We start from the raw sequence: 25,080 nt of genomic DNA, 5'->3' as shown, positions 1-25,080 counted from the left end.
TGGGTTCATGCCCTGGTCTGGGAAGATCCCACATGCCGCGAAGCGGCTGGGCCCGTGAGCCATGGCTGCTGAGCCTGTGCGTCCGGAGCCTGTGCTCCGCAACGGGAGAGGCCACAGCAGTGAGAGGTCCACGTACCGCAAAAAAAAAAAAAAAAAGATGGTGCACTCAACATGATGGTACGCAACATGGTATAATATTAAATATTACAAAAAGGTTAAGGAGCATGAGGACTAATAGGAAGCTACTAAATCTGGATACCAGTAGCTCTCTGACCATTAAGATTGACAGAGATGGGTTAGTAAGGTAATTAAAAGGTCACTTTCTTAATATGCTTTAAGCATCTAGGGTATATAATCAACAATTTCATTCATTAATATGTAGTGGCATTTGATTAACTTTACTATGCTATTTCTATTTGGAAAGACACTAAGCTGTTCCAAGCGCAACTATAAAAGACAAACATTAAAAGACTGCCATTTGGTTTTTTTAAATTCAACTGGCATAACAATGAATCACCCTAAATTAAATTTATGTGATGCAGTAAAAGTAGTTCTTAAAGGGACATTCATAGAAATAAATGCCTATCTTAAGAAACAAGAAAAGTCTCAAACAACATAATTTCACACCTCGAGGAACTAGAAAAAGAAGAACAAATGAAGCCCAAAGTTAGTAGAAGACAGAAAATAGCAAATGTTAGCACAGAGATAAAGGAAACAGAGACTAAAAAAATCTACAGAAAAGATCAATGAAACTAAGAGCTGGCTCTTTAAAAAGACAAACTAAATTGAGAAAACTTTACCTAGATTGACCAAGAAAAAAAAGAGAGAAAACACAAACAAAATCTGAAATGAAAGAGGAAATGTTACAATTGATATCACAGAAATTAAAAGGATCACAAGAGACTACTATGAATACCACCAATAAATAGGATAACCTAGAAGAAATGAATAAATTTCTAGAAATGCACAATGTTCCAAGACTGAATAATGAAGAAATAGAAAACCTGAACAGACCAATTACTGGTAAGGAGACTGAATTAGTAATATCCCAACAAACAAAAGTCCAGGACCAGACAGCTTCACAGGTGAATTCTACCAAACACTCAAAGAAGAATTAATACCAAACCTTCTCAAACTCTTCCAGAATTAGAAGAGGAGAAAACTTTTCCAAACTCATTTTACAAGGCCAGTATTACCCTGATACCAAAACTAGACAAGAATGGCACAGGAAAATTACAGGCCAATATCACTGATGAACACAGATGCAAAAATCCTCAACAAAACATTAGCAAACCAAATTCAACAATACATAAAAGGATTATAACCATGACTGAGTGGCATTTATCCCAGGGATTCAAGGATGGTTCAACAGCTGCAAATCAGTCAACGTGACTCACCATACATTAACAAAATGTATGGATAAAAATCATATGATCATTTCAATAGATGCAGAAAAGCATTTGACAAAATTCAACATCCATTTATGATAAAAACTCCATTTATGATAAAAGCAAAAATAAACAAATGGAACCTAATCAAACTTACAAGCTTTTGCACAGCAAAAGAAACCATAAACAAAATGAAAAGACAACCTACAGACTGTGAGAAAATATTTGCAAATGATGTGACCGACAAGGGCTTAATTTCCAAAATATACAAACAGCTCATACAACTCAACAACAAAAAAACAAACAACCCAATCGAAAAACGGGCAGAAGACCTAAAGAGACAGCTCTCCAAAGAAGAAATACAGATGGGCAATAAGCACATGAAAAGATGCTCAATATCACTAGTTATTAGAGAATGCAAATCAAAACTACAATGAGGTATCACTTCACACCAGTCAGAATGGCCATCATCAAAAAGTGTACAAATAATAAATGCTGGAGAGGATGTGGAGAAAAGGGAACCCTTGTAAACTGTTGATTGGAATGTAAACTGGTGTAGCCACTATGGAAAACAGTATGGAGGTTCCTTATAAAACTAAAAATAGAGTTACCATATGATCCAGCAATCCCATTCCTGGGTATATATCTAGAAAAGACAAAAACTCAAACTGGAAAAGATACATGTACCCCAATGTTCATAGCAGCACTATTCACAATAACCAAGACATGGAAACAACCCAAATGTCTGTCGACAGATCAATGGACAAAGAAGATGTGAATATATACACAATGGAATACTACTCAGCCATAAAAAGGAATGAAATATTGCCATTTGCAGCAACATGGATGGACCTAGCGATTATCGTACTGAGAGAAGTCAGACAGAGAAAGACAATATTATATAATATCACTTATATGCAGAATCTAAAAAAATAATACAAATCAACTTATTTATAAAACAGAAACAGACTCACAGACATAGAAAATAAACTTATGGTTACCAAAGGGGAAAGGAGAGAGAGAGGGACAAATTAGGAGCACAGGGTTAACATATACATATCACTATATATGAAACAGATAAACAACAAGGATTTACTGTATAGCACAGGGAACTATATTCAATATCTTGTAATAACCTGTAAGGGAAAAGAATCTGAAGCTGTATGCCTGAAACTAACATAATATTGTAACTCAACTACAGTTAAATTTTGAAAAAAAGAAAAAAAGAAAGTTATATATTTGGTAGATTTCCAAGCATCATATGAAAGTAAAGAATTTCCAGCCAACGGGAAGGGAGAAGAAAGAAAACTATTTGAAAACACAAAGACCTTTATCTTGCCTTAAAGCAGAACACTATCATAGCAAAGTATGAAAATGAATAAATATATGAAAATTCATGTTAAAATTGGGATATCAATAAAGAGAAGAGAAAATAACAAAACAAACTGTAAAAGGCATCAAAGTGGCCTCTACTCATTTCATTTTCCTTACAACTTATAAATGCCATCACAATTCTGAAGAGACTGGACTTGAGTGAAAGTTTTTTATTATGAAGACATAGGTCTAAGAACAGAAGGATAATCATGTACCAGCTTACAGTTCCTTGTAAAAGTAATAACATGAAAAATTAGTAGAAAATGAACATCTGAAAAGTGATCTGTAATCTGAAAAGGTTAAGCAATTTCCCCTGTAACTTAATTTTGACCATTTTTGCTGAATCACTTTTGCATATTTAGTTGAAGAGAGCATTTAATTTTTCTATTGTAATTAATAACGTAGTATGTCCTTCAGAGCTTGGCATATTCTTTAAGAATCATCTGAAGCTTCTGGCTCAACAGGATGTTCCCTCTGGCCTTCAGTCTGCCACTAAAGAATGCCTGGAAAGGAGAGAGGGAAAGACAGAACCAACCTTTACATTGTCACATTGTATTTCTTTTTTAAAAAGATCATTGCTTAGACTGAATACAACTGAGTTAATAACTCTGGACAACAAAGGCAACTTTTATCTAGCAATGATAGTTCAATGATTATAGATAACACCCGTAGTTTTAGATATCTAAGAAAAAATAAAGACTCCTTGTGTATTTTAGAAAACCATAGAATAATTTATCTGAATTGACAGATCTGGGAATTCTGCTTCAACCTATGCTTCTGGCTTTAGCCTATATTCTTTTTTTTTTTTTTTTTTTGCGGTACACGGGCCTCTCACTGTTGTGGCCTCTCCCGTCGCGGAGCACAGGCTCCGGACGCGCAGGCTCAGCGGCCATGGCTCACGGGCCTAGCTGCTCCGCGGCATGTGGGATCTTCCCGGACCGGGGCACGAACCCGTGTCCCCTGCATCGGCAGGCGGACTCTCAACCACTGCGCCACCAGGGAAGCCCTAGCCTATATTCTTAAATGTGAATTTAAGACCATATGAATAAAAGGCTTTACTGTATTACTAACAATAAAAACACTGAGTTCAGAACTTCCAAAAGTAGATTTAAATATTTATTATATCTTCATGAAACAGAAGGCCATATAATGGCAAAATAAGATAGTGTAACAAAGTAGTGAATAGATCCTGGGCTGTAGCATCAGAATGCCTGGGTTAAAATCTAGGCTCTGCCACTGAATGCAAGGTGAGCTTGGACAAATTACTTAACCTCTCTGAGCTCTGGCCTCCTTATCTATAAAGGGCATGACAACAGCACCTAAATAGCACTTTGTTGTATGAGTTAAATGAAACAGTGTGAAAAGAGCTTAGCCTAGCATTCGACATGTGGAAGGAGCTATTAAGCTCATTATTACCAAGCAAAAGACTATAATGTCAAAACATTAAGAGCTCCTGTACCACTTTTTTTCTGACCTGACAATAGAAACTTGTGCAAGTTCTCCCCCCGGTGTCAAGTTCCCTATCAGTAAGATTAAAATGATAAAACACAATATAGCTTACTGAGAAAGTAACATACAGAATATGAAGTGAAAAAGAAGTCTCTAGATTTTTAGCTAGATTGAAAAAATAGTAATATCCATGTACATGTAACATTACAAAGCAGCCTCACAAATAAAATATCACTTGAGAAGCACAGCCATCAACCTGAAGTGGGCATATCAGCAAAAGAGAAATTCAAAAGCTTAAAAACCTACTCAAGGCCACAGAGCCAACAAAAAGTGGGCCAGGACTAAACACGGGTGTTCTCTGCTTAATAATATCTCCTGCTTATTAACTAGCAACAACTTAATTTCAGAAGTGAATCCTTACCGACTGCAGGAAAAGCAAAAACTGCTCAAACTTTTTATCCCAAAAATACTGCAGGAGAATTTCATTCACTCAGGTTCAAGTGCTAAGCATTCAAACTAGAGACTGGAATTTTAAAACTAAGACAGCTTTCACGGTACAGTTACAGAAATGATGGTCTGCGACTCCTGCAGAGTCAGTTCTTAGACGGGCTTGCCAGGTGCTACAGTCTGAGAGGGACGTACAACCTAAAATAAAAACACCAACTTCCGGGCTTCCCTGGTGGCGTAGTGGTTGAGAGTCCGCCTGCCGATGCAGGGGACACGGGTTCGTGCCCTGGTCCGGGAGGATCCCACATGCCGCGGAGCAGCAGGGCCCGTGAGCTATGGCTGCTGAGCCTGTGCGTCCGGAACCTATGCTCCACAACGAGAGAGGCCACAACAGTGAGAGGCCCGCGTACAGCAAAACAAAACAAATTCCTTGAAGTAAATATACCAATATTTGATGGTTGTTATTTGAGTGGAAGAATTTTGTACATAAATCTTTGTTCCTATCTGTTTTCTTAGGATTCCTAGAAGAAGAATTACTAAATCATGGCGTTTCTTAAATAAGTTTCTTGACCATGCTTCCATATCACCACAGTTTCCAAACTGTGCACCTCAGTGCACTGGGGCACTACACCAAACTCCAACAGACACTACAGAATATTTTAAATTTTTGAAGGAAACACAGTGACATTGGTCAAACACAACATGAAAACTACCCTTGTTTGGATCTAACTACTTAATAAACTGAACCATTAGGTATTTCTTTTGGCCTAGGAGTGCCACGCAAAAAGTGCTGAGGCAGTAAGTGGCCATAAAGGAAGAAAGTCAGTGAAACTCTGCCATAGTGCTTTCCAGAAAGACTGTTAAATTAATATTCCTTCTAGCTACGTGTGAATCCCCTTATCCCAACCTTAATAATACTGCTTTCTTAATCTTTGAAAATCTGAGGCAAAAATGACATGCTTTAATTTGCATGTTTTAGATACTGGGAAAAATTAATAGTTTTTCTCATGTATGTTAGTCATACCTATTTCTTTCATTAATTACTGGTTCATGTCATTTGCCCATTCTTTATATTGAGGTCTTTGTGTTGTCCAGAATTTTTATAGGTTATTAACACCAATATACTATGTATCATTTTATTTTTCCCCAGGTTTATGGCACATCTTATGGAGTCTGACATGCAGAAGTTTTTAATTTCTACGTAGCCTAAACTACTGCTATTGAGCTTATGTTCCTTATGTTCCTTATATCCTTGCTTTAATCTACTCAAGTATTAATTGAGCATCTACATTACACTAGGCAATATTCTATGCTAGGAAAGAGACATCTCTCCCTGTTCTCATGGAGCTAACATTACAGTAGGAGAGTCAAAAAGTAAAATGTAAACAAGTAATTAAAGCCTGTTATAAATGCTATGAAGGAGGCTACTTAGATAATATAATAGGAGGGAACTACTTTGGATGAAACAAAAGCCAGCCATGCAAAAAGATGGGAATAGAAATTCCAGAAAAGGCAAATAAATAGACATTGAAGGGGTAAACATTGATGGGAACTAAGAGGAGAGGCAACGTAAATTGAATTAGCATTGTAAGTGATGAGGCAAGCAGTGCAGGATGAAGCTGGGAAGATAAGCAAGGGAAACTTCACATACAATATAATAACATGTAGCTTGGATTTTATCCAAGTGCAAAAGTAAATCTTGGAGGTTTTTATCAGGTGGAATGACCTATAATCTGATTCACAGTTTTTTTTTTTTTTTTTTTTTTTTTTTTTTATGTGTTACGCGGGCCTCTCACTGTTGTGGCCTCTCCCGTTGCGGAGGACAGGCTCCGGACGCGCAGGCTCAGCGGCCATGGCTCACGGGCCCAGCCGCTCCGCGGCATGTGGGATCCTCCCAGACCGGGGCACGAACCCGTGTCCCCTGCATCGGCAGGCGGACTCTCAACCACTGCGCCACCAGGGAAGCCCTGATTCACAGTTTTAAAAGATTACTCCAGCTCCTGTATGGAGAACAGATTGGTGGAAAAGCAAGACTAAAAGCACTAAGACCAGTCAGGAAGCCAGGTGAGAGATGATGGAGGCTTGGATCAGGATGATAACCCTAGTGATGAAGAGAAGAAAATGAACTCAAGATGCGTTCTGGAGAAAGAACAAGCAGGATTAAGGACAGAAAGGATAGCGGTGAAGAAGGAAGCCAAGACAATTCTTACATTACTGAGCATACTAATTTGGGTAGATAGATCATGGTGCCATTTCCTGAAAACAAAAAGAATGGGGGAAAAAAGCTCAATCACAAGTTCAAAGTTGGACATAGTAAGATGTGCCATCAGAGACACAAGTGAAGAGCTGGTTATACCACTATGGAACTCAGAGAAGATGCTGAGTGAGACATTTAAATCTGCAAGTTGTCAGCATGTAGATGACTCTAAATACCACAGGATGGATGGACTCATTTAAGAAGAGAGTTAGAGAAGAGCCCTGAAATGAGCCCTGAGAAACACCAAAACTCAACAGTTGGGGGTAAAAGAGGACAACACCAAAGGTGATTAGGAAGAGCCAAAGGTGGAGAAAGCAAAACAGGAGAATAAGGTATCATGAAAGCCAAGGGATAAGATTATTTCAAGAAGTTGGTGGTTAACTGAGTTGAATGTTACTGAAAGCCTGAGAAAGATGTAGATAGAGAAATATTTACTGGATTTAGCAATATAGGTTATCACAAGAACTTCACAAAAACATTATCAGTGGAGTAACAGATGTGGAAGTCAGATAAGAGAAGGCAGAAGAGCAGTCAAGACAGAATTTTTAAACTTTTGCTGCCCACTAAAGTAGCCACTAGCCCATGCAGCTATTGAGTACTTGAAATATGATTAGCCCTGGCTAGGATGTATTGTAAGTATAAAATACACACTGGATTTTAAAGATTTTTTTTAAAGAAGGATATAAAATATCCCATTAATATTTAATATTGATTACATGTTAAAATATTTGAATGTATTAGGTTAAATAAAATATATTAAAATTAATTTTACCTGTTTCAAGTTTTAATTTGTTTTGATTTTTTTTAAGTATAGTTGATTTACTGTGTTATGTTAATTTCTGCTGTACAGCAAAGTGATTCAGTTATACATATATATACATTCTTTTTTTTTATATATTCTTTTCCATTATGGTTTATCATAGGATATTGAATACAGTTCTCTGTGCTATATAGTAGGACCTTGTTGTTTATACATTCTATATATAATAGCTTACATCTGCTCACCCCAACCTCCCACTTGGCAACCACCAGTCTGTTCTCTATGTCCATGATTCTGTTTCTATTTCATGGGTAGGTTCATTTGTGTCATATTTTAGATTCCACATTTAAGTGACATCATATGGTATTTTCTTTCTCTTTCTGACTTACTTCACTTAGTATGATAATCTCTAGTTGCATCCATGTTGCTGCAAATGCATTATTTCATTCTTTTTTATAGCTGAGTAGTATTGCATTGTATACACCACATCTTCTTTATCCATTCGTCAATGGACATTTAGGTTGTTTCCATGTCTTGGCTATTGTAAATGGTGCTGCTATGAACATAAGGGTGCATGAATCTTTCTGAATTATAGTTTTGTTGGGATATATGCCCAGGAGCATGATTGCTGGATCATATGGTAATTCTATTTTTAGTTTTATAAGGAACTTCCATACTGTTTTCCACAGTGGCTGCACCAACTTACATTCCCACCAACAGTGTAGGAGGGTTCTAATTTCTCCACACCCTCTCCAGCATTTGTTATTTATAGACTTTTTAATGATGACCATTCTGACCAGGGTGAGGTGATACCTCACTGTAGTTTTGATTTACATTTCTCTAAGAGTTAGCAATGTAGAGCACCTTTTCATGTGCCTGTTGGACATCTGTATTTCTTCTTTGAAGAACTGTCTATTTAGGTCTCTGCCCATTTTTCCATTGGGTTGTTTGTTTTTTGTTGTTGAGTTGTATGAGCTGTTTGCATATTTTGGAAATTAAGTCCTTGTCATTTGCACCATTTGCAAATATTTTCTCCCATTCTGTAGGTTGTCTTTTCGTTTTGTTTATGGTTTCCTTTGCTGTGCAAAGGCTTGTAAGTTTGATTAGGCCCCATTTGTTTATTTTTGTTTTTATTTCTATTGTCTTGGGAGACTGACCTAAGAAAACATTGGAACAATTTATGTCCGAGAATGTTTTGCCCATGATCTCTTCTAGGAGTCTTATGGTGTCACATCTTATGTTCAAGTCTTTAAGCCGTTTTGAGTTTATTCGTAACCTTTTTTTTAATGTGGCTACTAGAAAATTTTTAATTACTTATGTGGCTCACATTCTATGTCAATTCAACAGTGCTGGTTTAGACAATTCTTTTGTGAAAAGGAACAGAGAAATGATATGGTATGCTGGATGGGGATCTGATATCAAGACAGAGTGTTTGCTTTAAAATCAAGATGTTAGCTTGCCTCTATGCTGTAGGACAATTATGTAGTAGAATAGGAGAGAATGATGCAGAAAAAAGTGGAAAGGAGAAGAAGCAATGACTTTGAGTAGATACCTGGATGAGAAGTGAAGAAGTCTTTGACAGGAAGAGGGAGACTTCCTTCAGTGTAATGTATAGGAAGAAAAGAAGACAGGTGCAGATGCTGACGAAATAGATCTGGTGATGGGAAAGTGAATATTTTCATTTGAAAGTCTTTTTTTTCTCCCAAAGAACATGAGAAAGATCATCAGCTGAAAATGAAAGAGAGGTAGGCATGGGGGAGTTTTGAGAAGACAGGTATGAAATACTCATCTCAGACAACAGGAATGGAGGCTTAGTGGAAAATCACAGTAAGATTGCTAGACGGTGTGTAGAGACTATTTGAGACTTCTAATCAAAATTTTAAAGGGAAGCCAACTTGTCTAGTTGTATGGCTTTTCTCCTGGCGTCTTCATCTATTCAGGTACAGATGCAAAGATGGCAGAGAGTAGGGTTAAAATAGAGTGGAGTTTTCCAGGCAAATAAGATGAGAGAGGTACAAGGGAGATGAGGGTATTTTCAAGGGAGACACTCCGATGGACCATGGAATCTAAGCTGAACAAGAAGAGAAGACAGAAGGGAGCTGATGGATAGAAAGTGGTGTTGTCAACAAACCGGAGGTCTCTGTGAAGCTCAACAGCAGTAGCAGGAATAACAAAACAAGTTAATGAAACTGTAGGTGACGGCATTGGAAAATGGAGATGTTCTGTAACAGATACTGGAAGTTGTACATATTATGCTCCCAATAAAGCTGATGTAGAATGGAGTAAAATTAGAAATAATATCAATAAACTAAGAGTCATCTGTTAGAGAAGTCACTTTTACAAATCCTGAAGGAAGCCATCAAGGTTGACAAGAGTTGATGCAGAGAGAGAGACAGAGAGAGAGAGACTGTACACTGGGATATAAGGTCTTTAATAACTGAAGAATAGTGATGACAGATAGCACTGAGGTGAGGCAGGACGTAATTGAGCAAAATGAGTTTAGAAAACCCCTAATATTAAATTAGAACTTCTCTAAGGACTGTCACCAAGAATAATAAACACCTAGGTTTTCATCAAGTTTTGCTTCTGCTTTAATATTTTTACATTTAATTCCATCCTATATGGTACTGACTAAGGTATATGGAATGACATAAAGCACTACCATTTCCTATGCAACTGCCCAGTACCATTCACTGAATAATCCATTCCCCCCCAAAAGGTCTGATATTCCTAGCAATTATATAAATGTTTCTGTAAATCCTACATTTAATCTTTATGTATAAGCACCTCAAATATATCTTAAAAAAGAACTCTTAATTAGCCACTCAGCAGCCACAATGACCTTTAAAAATCAGATGTCACTCCACAGCTCAATACTTCCTATCACACAAGATCTAAACTGTCTTGCCAACATCTACAAGGTCCTGTGTGATCTATGCCATGCCTACCTCTCCCTGATCGCCTCCTGCCTGTCTCCCCACTGGCCTCCTCACAGTTATAGTATCCAATGAGCTGAGCTACCGGTGCCTCCAGCCTTGGTGCTAGTTGTTTCTTTAGCCTTATGGCTCCTTCTCTCACTTTGTTCAGGTCTCTGTCAAGCATTTTTGGACAATCCGATCTAAAATAGTTCCTCTATCCTGTTACACTCTAATCCAGGGGTTGGCAAACTACAGCCTAGGGGCCAAAACAAGTCTGCTGCCTGTTTTTGTACACTAAGTTTTACTGGAACTCAGCCACATCCATTTGTTTACATATTATCCATGGCTACTTTAACTCTACAATGGCAGAACTGAGTAGGTGCAACAGAGACCATCTGACCTGCAAAGCTTAGAATATATTTACTAGGGGACCCTGTACAGAAAAAGTTTGCCAACCACTGCGATAACCCATTACTCTGACTTATTTTTCTTCATACCTGAAATTATACTTCTTTTCCATTTCCCTCTAGAACTAAGCTCTACCCAGAAGGGGCACTGTCTTGTTCAGCCACATCTAGCACCTGAATAAAACGAGGTACGAAATAAATTCCTGGGAAGGAATTAACTGAGGGCTCACTCAGCACCACGCATTATTCTAAGCTCTTCATGTATATTATTGGATTTAGTTATCATAACAATCCTATGGGATTATCACAATTCATTTTACAATGAGAAAATTAAGGCTTAGAGAGTAGGTGGCAGAGCTAAGATTCAAACTTAGATTTATCTGATGCCAAAGAACGTATTTTTAACCACTATACTACTTTACAATTCTTTTAAAATTAGTCTTTTTATCCAGGAAAATTGAACATTTTCTCCCTTATTCAAATTGCTCTGTTCCTTGTAAAATTGCAGTTTTCTGCAAATAAGCCCTGTGCTTTTTCTTGTTAGGGTAGTCGTTGGTACTTTGTAGTTTGGGTAGTGATTACAAACAAATTTTTTAAATTATACCCTCTAGTTGGTTTTGCTGCTATGTGAAAGCTATTTTTAAATAATTATTGTGCATTCAACCACTTGTTTGAAATCTTCTGGTCTAAGAATCAATCAGTTGATTCTCGTGGGATTTCTAGCTACATAATCATTCATGTTTTCTACTCCATTCAAATTGCTACATCTAATTTTGTGTGTTTGTGGACTAGCCATAGGTTTCAGAACAATATTACCTCATAATGGCCAGCAAAGGCACTCTTGTTTCAATCATGATTTTCCACTGAAATGTCTCTAAATGTTTTACCTTCAGTAAGACACTGGCTATTATGTTCCATCCTTCTATTTTCAGTTTTCAATGACGATTAAGACAAGTTGTTAATTTTATATATCAGGAAAGAATGTCTAATTTTATGAAATATCATATGGTTTTTCAACTCTGAACTAACAATATATTAAAAGGTCTAGATGTGGGTTTTACATTGTTTATCTGCTAAAGAATTCCATCTAAAAATTTAATTTTAAAAATCAGTTGAAAAACTCCATTAGAAAAATATATGAGCTGTCAATCTGAATACTGCTATCAACTCTGTCTTTCCTCAGAGTTGCAAGATATCTGTCTTGTAAGTCAGAATTTTGGAGTCAGCCAAAAAACTGCAATTGTCAAATAGGAAGCAATAATGACAAATAAATGAACATTTTAAGAACTTTACCTTCTGAGGATCAAGCTTGCCCAAGACTACTTCCATGAAATCTTCATCTGAAAGCGTGATGGTTACATCAGCAGAATCTTTTGCAGGGCCTTGATACACTTTTCCAGAACCATTTTTTAGGTCAATAGCTGGGAAAAATAGGAAGAAACAAATGTCTGTCATTTTTTTCTTCACAATATGAGAATAAAATAAACCAAATAAATGCAGACATTTTTATAGTTTCCAAGTTACTGTGGTACTTATTCTATTGGGTTGGCCAAAAACTCGTTTGGGTTTTTCTGTAAGATATGGAAGACCCGAACAAACTTCTTGGCCAACCCAATACATTATATATTACCTATCACTTAGAAAAAAATTTTAAATCCTTGATTTTTTGAGATGTCCTCTTTATAAAGAATATGATCTTCAAAATAGTCAAATCAATAATAGTCTTTCTTTATTGAAGAAGTTTACACAACAGATATATCTGAAATGTGAATCAATGTAGAATAATATAAGGAAGTTAAGTGGTTGGAAGTTATATGGTTAAGGCCTTTAGATTCAAATAAAGACTCTGTAGTCAACAAAGGAAGAAAACTGAATTTTAAAACAACTGCATATTGGTTGGGGTGGGGGAAGGGAACGCACACTCTAATTACCTTTCAAAAACCTGAATTCATCAAAAGTTCTGTCATATGAATTAAACGACAATCAAATTAAATTTTAAAAAGTATTCTAATTAGTTTGCTATAATTTATTTATAAAATGTTTATTGCCCTAATTGTGAAGAAACGTTAAAATTAAGATCTTTTCCCTTAAATGTTTTTGACAGAAGGATTAAGTCTCCCAGAAACAGGCTGGGTAACTGGAAAAACTATTAGATTTGCCTTCATTGCTCTCTAACAGAGCTTTATGTTAAAGTTACATTTTAGAAAGTTTTAATTGTCTCATATATGACTGAGACCAGTCATCCAGGAAGGTAATTCCACTCATCCAGCTTCAGCCTCTTGAATGTGCTTTCTCTGCTACTGCGAAGAAGCTATGATTGCATCACTCTCCCTAAGACTGTCAGGAAACTCCCAATTTAGGACCAAGGAAAAGCTACACACACGTAAGCAAAACCATGCATTCTGCTTAGCCAAGCCCTACTCCAAAGAGAAAATTAAGTCACTCCCATTGTCCAAAGCAGAGAATCTTGCCAACTAAACTAAAAAATAATAACATGACTATGACGGTTACCTAGGAAGGAGTAAGAGTGAGAAGAAGACCTTTTTGCTTTTTATGCTTCATTCACTCACTTCATGGGTGTCAGACAATGTACAAGGTACTAAAAGTAAGGCATGAAGAACAAAGGCTCTGTTCTTATTGGTGCACACATATTACAAATGTGTTTTTATGTATTATTTGTATAGTTAAAAAGAAAGGTAGAAAAAGAGAGGGAGGAAGGCAGGCAGGGAGGGAGCAGGGAGAGAATAACGGGCGGGGGTCAGAGGGCAGAAAGGAAAGACTAAAGAAAAGCAAACCTCTGGCATTCAACAGACATGATTTTAATCCTTCACAAGTAAGTGTAAGGACCACTGTATGTACTAGTCTTGCTCAGGAATAAAACTGGACTCACGCATCTTAATACTTCAGTGTGGAATAAGTCTGTTAGCTAATGAAGGCCCTTCTAATGAAGGGCTGTCTACCTGCCCTCTCACTCACTTGGTTTTACGTGCTGCTTCACAGCCATGACTCTTATGAAGCAATAAAACATTTTTTCTGTGGAAAGCTAATAACTAGTGCTGGTAAAAGAGAAGAGGGCTAAAAGGGGGAAGTTCTTAGCAAGAATACAGAAATTTGGGGTAAAGGAGTGAAACTCCCCATTCCACAGTGACTCAAGTCATGGTTACAAATGGCTCCTGTGGGAGGATCATCATCCACCACCATCACCTTAGGTTTACAGATACCTGTCAGGTCATGGGTAACCTAATTGAAATGAAGAAACAAGCTATATGTATTTTCTTTTTGTGTCAGAATGTATTTTAAAAGCTTTATGAATTATTTTAGCTCAGTATTTATATAATCATTAATGCACTGAAAAAGTCCAAAAAATTTCAGTTATACTTTACAGAATTTAATGGGGGAGAGAAAGGTGTTAAATGAGAACATATATTTGGACTTAGAGACCTTTGAAGGTTTTAGAATATATACCTTACAAATTACAACACTCTTACCAAAGTGGGTGTACAAGGAACATACCTCAACTTAATAAAAGCTATTTATGACAAACCCACAGCCAACATAATATTCAATGGTGAAAAGCTGAACGCCTTCCTGCTAAAATCTGGAACAAGACAAGGATGACCACTCCTATTCAACATAGTACTGGAAGTCTATTCAGCATTCAGACAAGAAAAAGAAATAAAAGGTATCCACATTAGAAGGAAAGAGGTAAAACTGTCACTGTATGCAGATGACATGATACTACATGATATACTACATGATACAGAAAACCCTAAAAATTCCACACAAAAACTACTAGAACTGATAAACAAATTCAGCAAGGTAGCAGGATACAAGATTAACATACAGTTGCATTTCTTTACACTAACAATGAAATATCAGAAAGGGAAAGTAAAAAAAAAAAACAATCCTTTTTAAAATCGTATCAAAAAAATAAAAAACTTAGGAATAAACCTGACCAAGGAGGTGAAAGGCTCATATGCTGAGAACTGTAAAACACTGATAAAGGAAATGGAAGATGATTTAAAGAAATGGAAAGATATCCCATGCTCTTGGATTGGAAGAATTAATATTGTTAAAATGGCCATACTACCCAAAGCAATTTACAGACTTAACACAATCCCTATCAAATTACCCATGACATTTTTCACAGAACTAGAACAAATAATTCTAAAATTTATATGGAACCATAAAAGACCCAGAATTGCCAAAGCAATCCTGAGGAAAAATAACAAAGCAGGAGGCATAACCCTCCCAGACTTCAGACAATACTATAAAGCAACAGTAATCAAAATGGCATGGTACTGGTACAAAAACAGATATACAGATCAGTGGAACAGAAGAGAGCCCAGAAATAAACCCACACATCTATGGTCAATTAATCTTTGACAAAGGAGGCAAAAATATACAATGGAGAAAAGATAGTCTCTTCAGCAAGTGGTGTTGGGAAAGCTGGACAGCTGCATGTAAATTAATGAAGTTAGAACACACCCTCACACCATACACAAAAATCAACTCAAAATGGCTTAAAGACTTAAGTATAAGACATGACCAGAAAACTCTTAGAAGAGAGCATAGGCAAAACATTCTCTGACATAAATTGTACCAATGTTTTCTTAGGTCAGTTTCCCAAGGCAAAAGAAACAAAAGGAAAAATAAATAAATGGAACCTAATCAAACTTATAAGCTTTTGTACAGCAAAGAAAACCATAAACAAAATGAAAAGATAACCTCCACACTGGGAGGAAATATTTACAAACAATGCGATAGACAGGCTTAATTTCCAAAATATACAAACAGCTCATACAATATCAAAAAAAAAAAAAAATTCAAAAAAATGGGCATAAGACCCAAATAGACATTTCTCCAAAGAAGACATACAGATGGCCAATAAGCACATGAAAAGTTGCTCAACACTGCTAATTATTAGAGAAATGCAAATCAAAACTACAGTGAGGTATCACCTCACACCAGTCAGAATGGCAATCATCAAAAAGTCTACAAATAATAAATGCTGGAGAGGGTGTGGAGAAAAAGGAACCCTTCTATACTGTTGGTGGGAATGTAAAATGGTGCAGCCACTATGGAGAACAGTATGGAGGCTCCTTAAAACACCAAAAATAGAGTTACCATATGATCCAGCAATCCCACTCCTGGGCATAATTCCAGAAAAAATTCTAACTGGAAAAGATACATGCACCCCAATATCCATAGTAGCACTATTTACAACAGCCAAGACATGGAAGCAACCTAAATGTCCATCAACAGATGAATGGATAAAGAAGATGTGGTGTGTGTATATACACACATCAACACACACACACACATACACACACACACACACACACACACAAAAGACTACTACTCAGCCATAAGAATGAAATAATGCCATTTGCAGCAACATAGATGGACCTAGAGAATATCATACTAAGTGAAGTAAGTCAAACAGAGAAAGACAAATATCATATTATATCATTTATATGTGGAATCCAAAATATGAACTTATTTACAAAACAAAAACAGACTCACAGACAGAAAACAAACTTACAGTTACCAAACGAGGAAGAGGGGAGGGGATAAATTAGGAGCTTGGGATTACCAGATACAAACATATAGATATAAAATAGGTAAACAACAAGCCCTACTCTTTCACACAGGGAACGGTATTCTGTATCTTGTAATAAGCTATAATGAAAAAGAATATATATATGTGTATATACATATGTATATGTGTGTGTGTATATATATATATATATATATATATATATATATATATATATATATATATAACTGGATCACTTTGCTGTACACCAGAAAGACAACACTGTAAATTAACTGTATGTCAATTAAAAAGAAAAGTATAGATCCAGTAAACAAACTAACCTAGGGATGTCATGTATTAAATAAATAAATAAATACATAAACAGATAAGCTATATATCTATTGTATACATTGTACAACACAGGAAATATATTTTATAATAACTATAAATGAAATATAACCTTTAAAAGTTGTGAATTGCTATGTGGTAAACCTGAAATTTATACAATATTGTACATCAACTATACCTCAATAAAAAAATTTTATTTTATAATAAATAATAGATAGTGTTATAGATTTTACTCAACAGGACGACCTTGCTACAATATTCTGATTTCAGCTCCCAAAACAGCTGAAGAAGTCTACAATGTCTCTCTTTCTGATTCTTTTTTATTTCATTAATATTTTGCACATCAGTATGGATAAGAAGGTGCAAGTGAGCATTCCAAGATCTGGGCTTCCTTCCCAAAAGCACCTCACTGAGGCCCACCCTCTGGTTTCTTATGCATGTCAAGGGGCTACATCTCTCCATTACACACTCTTGTTCCCCAGAGAAGAGGAAGGGTCCTCGCCCAGGCAGCCCTCCTGCTCCTAGATGATCAAGCATGACAGGCCTCAGAGAGGCCTAACCTCGAAAGACACAGCTAAGACTCCTCCTCCTCCACAGCCAAAACCAACACTGACACCAGAACTCTCCCCATTCTCTCTAGACTCACACTAATTTGGTTTTTAAAAATCCTGACACAGACACACATTCTGCCCAGAGATTCATTGCTGGTGTTGTTTGGATGGCAAGATAGGGGAAGGAGCAGGGAAGATGGGCACGGTCCAGGATCTTTGGGTTTGACATGCATCTTCCAGGCCACTGAGCCCAAACCCCTTGGTTCCTAGACTTGTTCAAGGCCTATCACTTGTGTAACTCCAGTTCCATAGGTGAACTAAGGAGCTGAGCCTGCTCTCTGTAAACAGGTTTGGATCTGCCATAATGCAAACATGACTGGGACAACTAACAGCAATTTAAAATACCAAGAATTTGGTGATTAACTGTTCAGCAAAACATTTTTAAAACTGCTTGTAAAAAAAAAAATTAGGTATTCCCTAAGTCAGAGCATTCAATCATCTATTTTATGTCATTAAGCACCAAGATGCAAAAGAGGGATACCAACATGGAATCATCTTCTAAAATAAGCCAAACACCTAGATACTTTCTACTGCTGCCAGCTACTCTGATTTAGCTCAGTGACACAAAGATGGTGAGAAAACAACCAGAATTGAAAAAAGTTACACAGCTGAGAATCAGCTCAAATAAAAGACAGGCAGATAACCAAAGATAATGATGAACCCTTTCAGAGAAAGCTTCAAGATCCAATTTGATTGTTAGCTTTGATAAATTTGGACCTGAAGAAGAGATGATAAAACAAACAAAAGCCACAAGCATCAATTACAAGTAGTTATTAACAGGTTTCTAATATTCCCATTTTTCTGGTGAAAATACAAGAAAAAACCTTTTGCCTAGGTTAATTAAAGGTAATTATTAAATGTAAGCACATTTTCTAATACTTTCTACAAGGAAAGTGATACTAAGATAAGGAGAAAATCTTAGTTGGTTATTGACACTATATTGAAGGAAATTACGCTATTTGCCAGAGTGAATCACTTGTATACTTTACAAATCTCTACAGAGTTCTTTTCTGCCTACTGTGAGACACATAATTCCATCACGTTTTTTCTCTTATAGATCGCATTCCTTTCCTTCACCAGTATCCTCAAAAATCCTGTGTTTTATATTTATAACTCAACTTCTAATATAGTTTCATCTATAGGGGAAAACGTTGAATTCCATCATGAATAGATAGAAAGAAGGAAGGACAGAAAATAGAAAGAAAGTGATGATACCTACATATCACTGTTAATCTATGAAGTTTTTTAGGAAAAAAAATGGACACTTTGAACTTTGGGTAATTAAATACATATTACATGTTTTGGCTTCCTTTACCCCCTTCTGAATTAACCTCCTATAAACACAAATGTCCTCCAGAAGGACAAACATCAAACTGTTAACTGTAGGTAGTGGGATTATACATCATTATTTTCTGCTCTATACTTTTTTTTTTTTTTTTTTGCTCTATACTTTTATATACCAAATTTTATATAATGAAAATATACTCCCTAAAAGGAATAGCAATTGTTATGTTAAAAAGAAACTTACATTAAACCAAAATCAATTGAACAAAACTTCAAAATGTTTCCTAGGAATATGTAATAGAAGATGGTCTCAAAAAGTTTTAGTTGATTTAGAGATACATTTTAATTTTTTTGGTCTCAGTGAGCATTTACAGTGATCTTTAATTGTAATGAGAAATAAAAAAGTCTGATTTACAAGGTACTTAGGCACTCTAAAATAGTAATCTCAGAATAAAAATAATGAAAATCTACAAAACAGTAGTTTCTACTGTGCAAGTAAAATCACAAACCTAAAGATTTTTTCCTTTAAAAAGTCGTCTGTATAGACAGATTATCTGCATGATATGTGGTATACAAATAATGAATGAAGATGGTTCATACCATCAGTTGTGGGACTTGAGAAGCACAGCCTACAATCCTTGCTTTCAGGTACCACCATAGTATACTACATCTCATACACTAGCCTACAGTCCCCAGAGAAGGATTACAACCAGGTTTGAGATGGGCCTGAAAGTTAACATGGTCCTGGAGTGTAAGCCAATCACATGTCACTTCCAGGAGTCCCTCAGCATTCCAGGGACTCTTGGCCAACCTTAACTACACAGGATCCCATTGTACTTCACAGTTATGAAGGATGGGGAAAATCCATGAGCTAAAAACTATACTGGATACTCCCTGTACCACATTAGTAGACAGATTCAAGGGACCACAGCTGCTTGACTACAAATGAAAGGATCCTGTCCCTTGGGACCTCAAGACAAAAAAACACGAGAAATCAAGAAGTTTCAGTGAACATTCACTGATACACCATTTTTCTCCAACAACTCTAGAGATCGGAATACTCTATAACATAAACCTAAGGTTAGAATACTCTATAAAGAAAGAATATTCTACCAGTCAAAGTAAGGCTAGAACACTTTATAATATAAAGGTAAAGAAATGATGGTCAGCGTTCATTAATAGCATGCTTCATGATTCAAAATATGAATAGCGCTCAGCTATGGAATAAATGTTTGTTTCTCCAAAATCCATACGTTGAAGCCCTAATCTCCAAATAATGATGGTATTTGGAAATGGGGCCTTTGGGAGGTAATTAGGTATGGGTGAGATCATGAGAGTAGAGCCTCCATAATGGGGTTAGTGTCCTTAGAAGAACAGACATGAGAGAGATGATCTTTCTCTCTGCCTTGCGGGGAAACAGTAAGGAGGCGGCCATCTGCAAACCAGAAAGAGGGTTCTCACTAGAGCCCAAACATGTTGACACCCTCACACTGTACCTTCCAGCCTCCACACTATGAGAAAATAAATTTCTGTTGTTGAACCTACCCAGTCTATAGTATATTTGTTATAGCAAACTGAACAAAGACACTCTCATTGTTAGAAGCAGTGGCCTCGCAATCTATAATTGACTGATGCTGAAGAAAGAGAATGGATATATACTCACTTCCCTTAACCTATATAGAAACAGCACAGTGAAATCTGATAAAGCCACATATTTTTCTGTCAAGACATATAGACACTGGATACTTAAAAACTTGCTAACAGATCTGGTTGATTAGCAAAGTGAGCCCACAAAAGTGCTAGTGCTTTTATTATGCAGACAGAAAAAGAAGAAAATTCTCTGATCTAGAAAATTTTTTTTACTCATCTTTAGTAATTTCATCTTACCTTCCCCCATTTCACTTTAAGAATTAAATTAAAACTGGACACTGCAATCTTTTAAGAGACCACAGCACAGAAAAGTTTGTGCCATGATTAAGAATGTAGTTACACAACAGATAAAAAAGACATGGTAGAATTTTTTTTACCCCTTTCCCTTTTTATCTTCTCTTTCTTCTTAAAATGGTACCAGAGTCCTTTTGGAACTCCACAGAAGTGAATGGAAATGTGACTGCTTTCTCTCTGCAGCAACTTGGCTTATATTGGATGTCTTGCCAGGTTGCTAACATGGCACTCTAGTAGATAACTTCCCTAGATTAGATAAAATTAGTACCTTTGATTGCCATCTGTATAGATGAAGAAAATAATTATGATTATATACTGATAGTTAAGGTGATAATCCAAAATGTTAATTTGGAGGGAATGAAGAAAATATTTTTAAAGCTGTTAAAATATAATGAGAATTACTCAAAACTTTAAAATATTTCATTTAACCTGATGTACTTTCTTCACATTTAAGAGGAATTTGAAGATTAGTTAAAGAAGCATACGGCTAAGGTGACTGTTTAAAGTACTAATTTCAGGTGTTACAATGAAATCTTTAAAACAGATATTTTCATTTTAATTGATTCCCTTCATCTCTAAAAAACATGCATGGCTTTGGGTGCCATGGAACCCGTTATTTCCCATAAAAAAACAACTTACCAAAGAAGGTTAAGATTTACCTACCTTCAAAGAGATGGGCTTTAGTTATAACAAGGATACTTTATCTTTATTGACTAAGAGTTATCTTAAAATATTATAGAGCCAGGGACATGACTTACTCCACTTAGCTGCAGTATTTTCACCTTTAGTGATATGCCACTCAAACACAGCATTTACTTTCTTCACCACCTCTCCCCCCATATGCTGAAGGCGGCGACCTATTTCCTCAAACACAAGGGTACTCTGAAGCTCCCTACCCTAGCAAAAAGAGAAAAGTTAATTTAATTTTAGAAGTTCTGTAAAAATGACTCAAGGGGATAAAACTATTACAAAATAAAAGTGCAACAACGTGATTTTTTTTGAAAAACCTGCACATAAATAAGGGAAACTAGTTTTTTCTCACTAGGTTTCTTTCACACCTTTCCTTATATTAATTTATGTCATCCAGAACGTCACTCCTCTTAATAAAAGGATTTTACTTTTATCAAAATTCAGAAATAATATTTTACAAGTAGACTAGGAACTAACTGGATAACTTATATCCTAATTAACTTCAGCAGGAAGATACTGCATAAATCAGTCAACTACTGTGGTCTCATTTCTCTGTTTGTAAAATAGGACTAGATTACACGAAGCCTGAATTTCTGTCTAGCTCTAAAATTTCTTAAGTTTTTGATCTTAGATTCTCTTTAAAGAGATTTTAATTTTCATTCAGTTATATGATAATACGGCGAATGAAAGACAAAGATCATGGGTTTGAAAACCTCGACATTACAAAGAATATTTTGGAGACAGAAAATATATTTTTATTAAAAGTCTCAGCATGTTAATACAGAATAACACAAATGTTTTAATAAATAATACATGCTACTGTTTTTATATCTGCATTCAAAGCATTATACAAATCTTTAAATCAAGAAAAAGGTACAGGATATTTAAATTTTTAATATATTTTTCTCCCAAATACTGTTTAAGATTTCTCATTAAACAACTGATTTACTTACTCTAAAACTAGAAAATTACTTATATTCTCTTGAAAGATACCCTAGTATCCCCACAAAAAAGTTTTTTATAAAATTCGTAAGTTGTCAAAATACTCCTTTTTCTCCAAGCAGTTTTAAACTAATGTTCTCCAGTTCAAGAGTTAAGAATCTTTCATAGCTCTTAATTTACTAAAGTAGACTGAATATTCTTAAAGTGATCTTAATTGAAATTCATACATCAGGGTATGACTTGGATGTCAGTGGTTATAACCCACCTCAGATGGTGTCTTAGCTAAAACATCAGCTGTTGGCACAAGATCCACATATGCATTTGAAATGACGATGTCTCCAGTTCCTTGGATCTTATAAAGGTACAAGAGGAAAAAAAAAAACAACCAGTTCACTCCGATGATTCCAAAGAAAATACAATTTCATTGTGAAACAGTATAAAGTCTTTTAAAAGAAATTTACATTTTTCTTCATATGAAAAAGAAAATAATCCAAATTAAATAAACAGTTCATAAATTAAATATCAAGAGAAATAAACATGAAAGCTTACTGATTTAATACAAGTGTTAATTAACCCTAACTGTAGAATCAACTGGAGCCCTTTTAAAAAATATTTATGATCAGGTCCCATCTCCAAATATTCCAATTTAAATGGTCTGAGGTGGACCCTGAGCATTGGTATTTGTGGGATTTTTTTTTTTTCCAATATAAGTATGTTTAATGGGGAGCCAGGGTGAGAATTGCTTAATTCTTATAAATAGTAAAAGGCATGGCACAAAATCCACATGAGGTAGGGGTACATAAAGTGTATTTGTTCGGTTAACATAGAATAAAATTGGGTAGGAACAGACCACACTCTTTTCAAAGAAATAATTCTAGCTCTTATTTCAAAAAGGAAGTGTACACAGTATAAAGTAATACTTAAATAGCCTTTTTATAAAATATTAAAGGAACTCTAATTCTAATTCCTAATACATCAACTAAAATTATTCCAGTGGTATTCTTTCATAAAAGTATGGTATTGCTACAAATATATAGGACAATGTCTAAAACTTAAGGCAGCATTTATTAAAACTGACTTTTAACAATCAGGAAGATCATTCTCCCTTGACTACTCCCCATTATACTTCAGAAAAAAAGATCTTTCAAACAATCCTACCTCAAGGAACAAGAAAGATCTCATATAAACAGCCTAACATTATACCTAAAGCACTTAGAAAAAGAAGAACAAAAAAACCCCAAGTTAGCAGAAAGAAAGACATCATAAAGATCAGATCATAAATAAATGAAAAAGAAATGAAGGAAACAATAGCAAAGATCAATAAAACTAAAAGCCGGTTCTTTGACAAGAGAAACAAAATTGATAAACCACTAGGCCAGACTCATCAAGAGAAAAAGGGAGAAGACTCAAATCAATAGAATTAGAAATAAAAAAGGAGAAGTAACAACTGACACTGCAGAAATACAAAGGATCATGAGAGATTACTACAAGCAACTCTATGCCAATAAAATGGACAACCTGGAAGAAATCGACAAATTCTTAGAAAAGCACAACCTCCTAAGACTGAACCAGGAAGAAATAGAAAATATAAACAGACCATTCACAAGCACTGAAATTGAAACTGTGACTAAAAATCTTCCAACAAACAAAAGTCCAGGACCAGATGGATTCACAGGCAAATTCTATCAAACATTTAGAGAAGAGCTAATACCTATCCTTCACAAACTCTTCCAAAATATAGCAGAGGTAGGGACATTCCCAAACTCATTCAATGAGGCCACCATCACCCTGATACCAAAACCAGACAAAGATGTCACAAAGAAAGAAAACTACAGGCCAATATCACTGATGAACACAGATGCAAAAATCCTCAACAAAAAACTAGCAAACAGAACCCAACAGCACATTAAAAGGATAATACACCATGATCAAGTGGGGTTTATCCCAGTAATGCAAGGATTTTTCAATATACACAAATCAATGTGATAAACCATATTAACAAATTGAAGGAGAAAAACCATATGATCATCTAAATAGATGCAGAAAAAGCTTTCGACAAAATTCAACACCCATTTATGAAAAAAGCTCTCCAGAAACAAGGCATAGAGGGAACTTACCTCAACATAATAAAGGCCATATATGACAAACCCACAGTCAACATAATCCTCAATGGTGAAAAACTGAAACCATTTCCACTAAGATCAGGAACAAGACAAGGTTGCCCACTCTCACCACTCTTATTCAACATAGTTTTGGAAGTTTTAGCCACAGCAATCAGAGAAGAAAAAGAAATAAAAAGAATACAAATTGGAAAAAAAGAAGTAAAACTGTCACTGTTTGCAGATGACATGATACTATACACAGAAAAGATGCTACCAGAAAACTACCAGAGCTAATCAATGGATTTCGTAAAATAGCAGGATACAAAATTAATGCACAGAAATCTCTTGCATCCCTACACACGAATGATGAAAAATCTGAAAGAGAAATTAAGGAAACACTCCCATTTACCACTGCATCAAAAAGAATAAAATACCTAGGAATAAACCTGCCTAAGGAGACAAAAGACCTGTATGCAGAAAACTATAGGAGACTGATGAAAGAAATTAAAGATAATATAAACAGATGGAGAGATATAACATGTTCTTGGATTGGAAGAATCAATATTGTGAAAATGACTATACTACCCAAAGCAATCTACAGATTCAATGCAATCACTATC

At 35.7% G+C, this 25,080-nt stretch overlaps 1 protein-coding gene across 4 annotated transcripts in view; it reads right to left on the bottom strand.

Moving 5' to 3' along the window:
• Positions 1 to 2,556: 2,556 nt before the first annotated feature.
• HSD17B4 (hydroxysteroid 17-beta dehydrogenase 4) overlaps positions 2,557 to 25,080 on the bottom strand; it is a 91,166-nt gene continuing 68,642 nt past the window's right edge. For 3 of the 4 annotated variants that reach the window (XM_065873961.1, XM_065873963.1, XM_065873962.1), the window contains 4 exons: positions 22,624 to 22,710; positions 21,485 to 21,623; positions 12,294 to 12,421; positions 3,176 to 3,265 (listed from right to left, as the gene is read on the bottom strand). In XM_065873961.1, the coding sequence (XP_065730033.1) occupies positions 3,176 to 3,265; positions 12,294 to 12,421; positions 21,485 to 21,623; positions 22,624 to 22,710 (444 nt within the window). Of the gene's footprint in view, positions 3,266 to 12,293; positions 12,422 to 21,484; positions 21,624 to 22,623; positions 22,711 to 25,080 lie in introns of all 4 variants that reach the window. The other variant, XM_065873960.1, reaches the window with a different exon arrangement.

This window comes from Phocoena phocoena, chromosome 3, assembly GCF_963924675.1.
Source record: "Phocoena phocoena chromosome 3, mPhoPho1.1, whole genome shotgun sequence".
Classification (NCBI taxonomy): Eukaryota; Metazoa; Chordata; class Mammalia; order Artiodactyla; family Phocoenidae; genus Phocoena; species Phocoena phocoena.
Note: the sequence above shows the minus strand (reverse complement) of the source record. Positions and strands in the feature narration are given on the sequence as shown.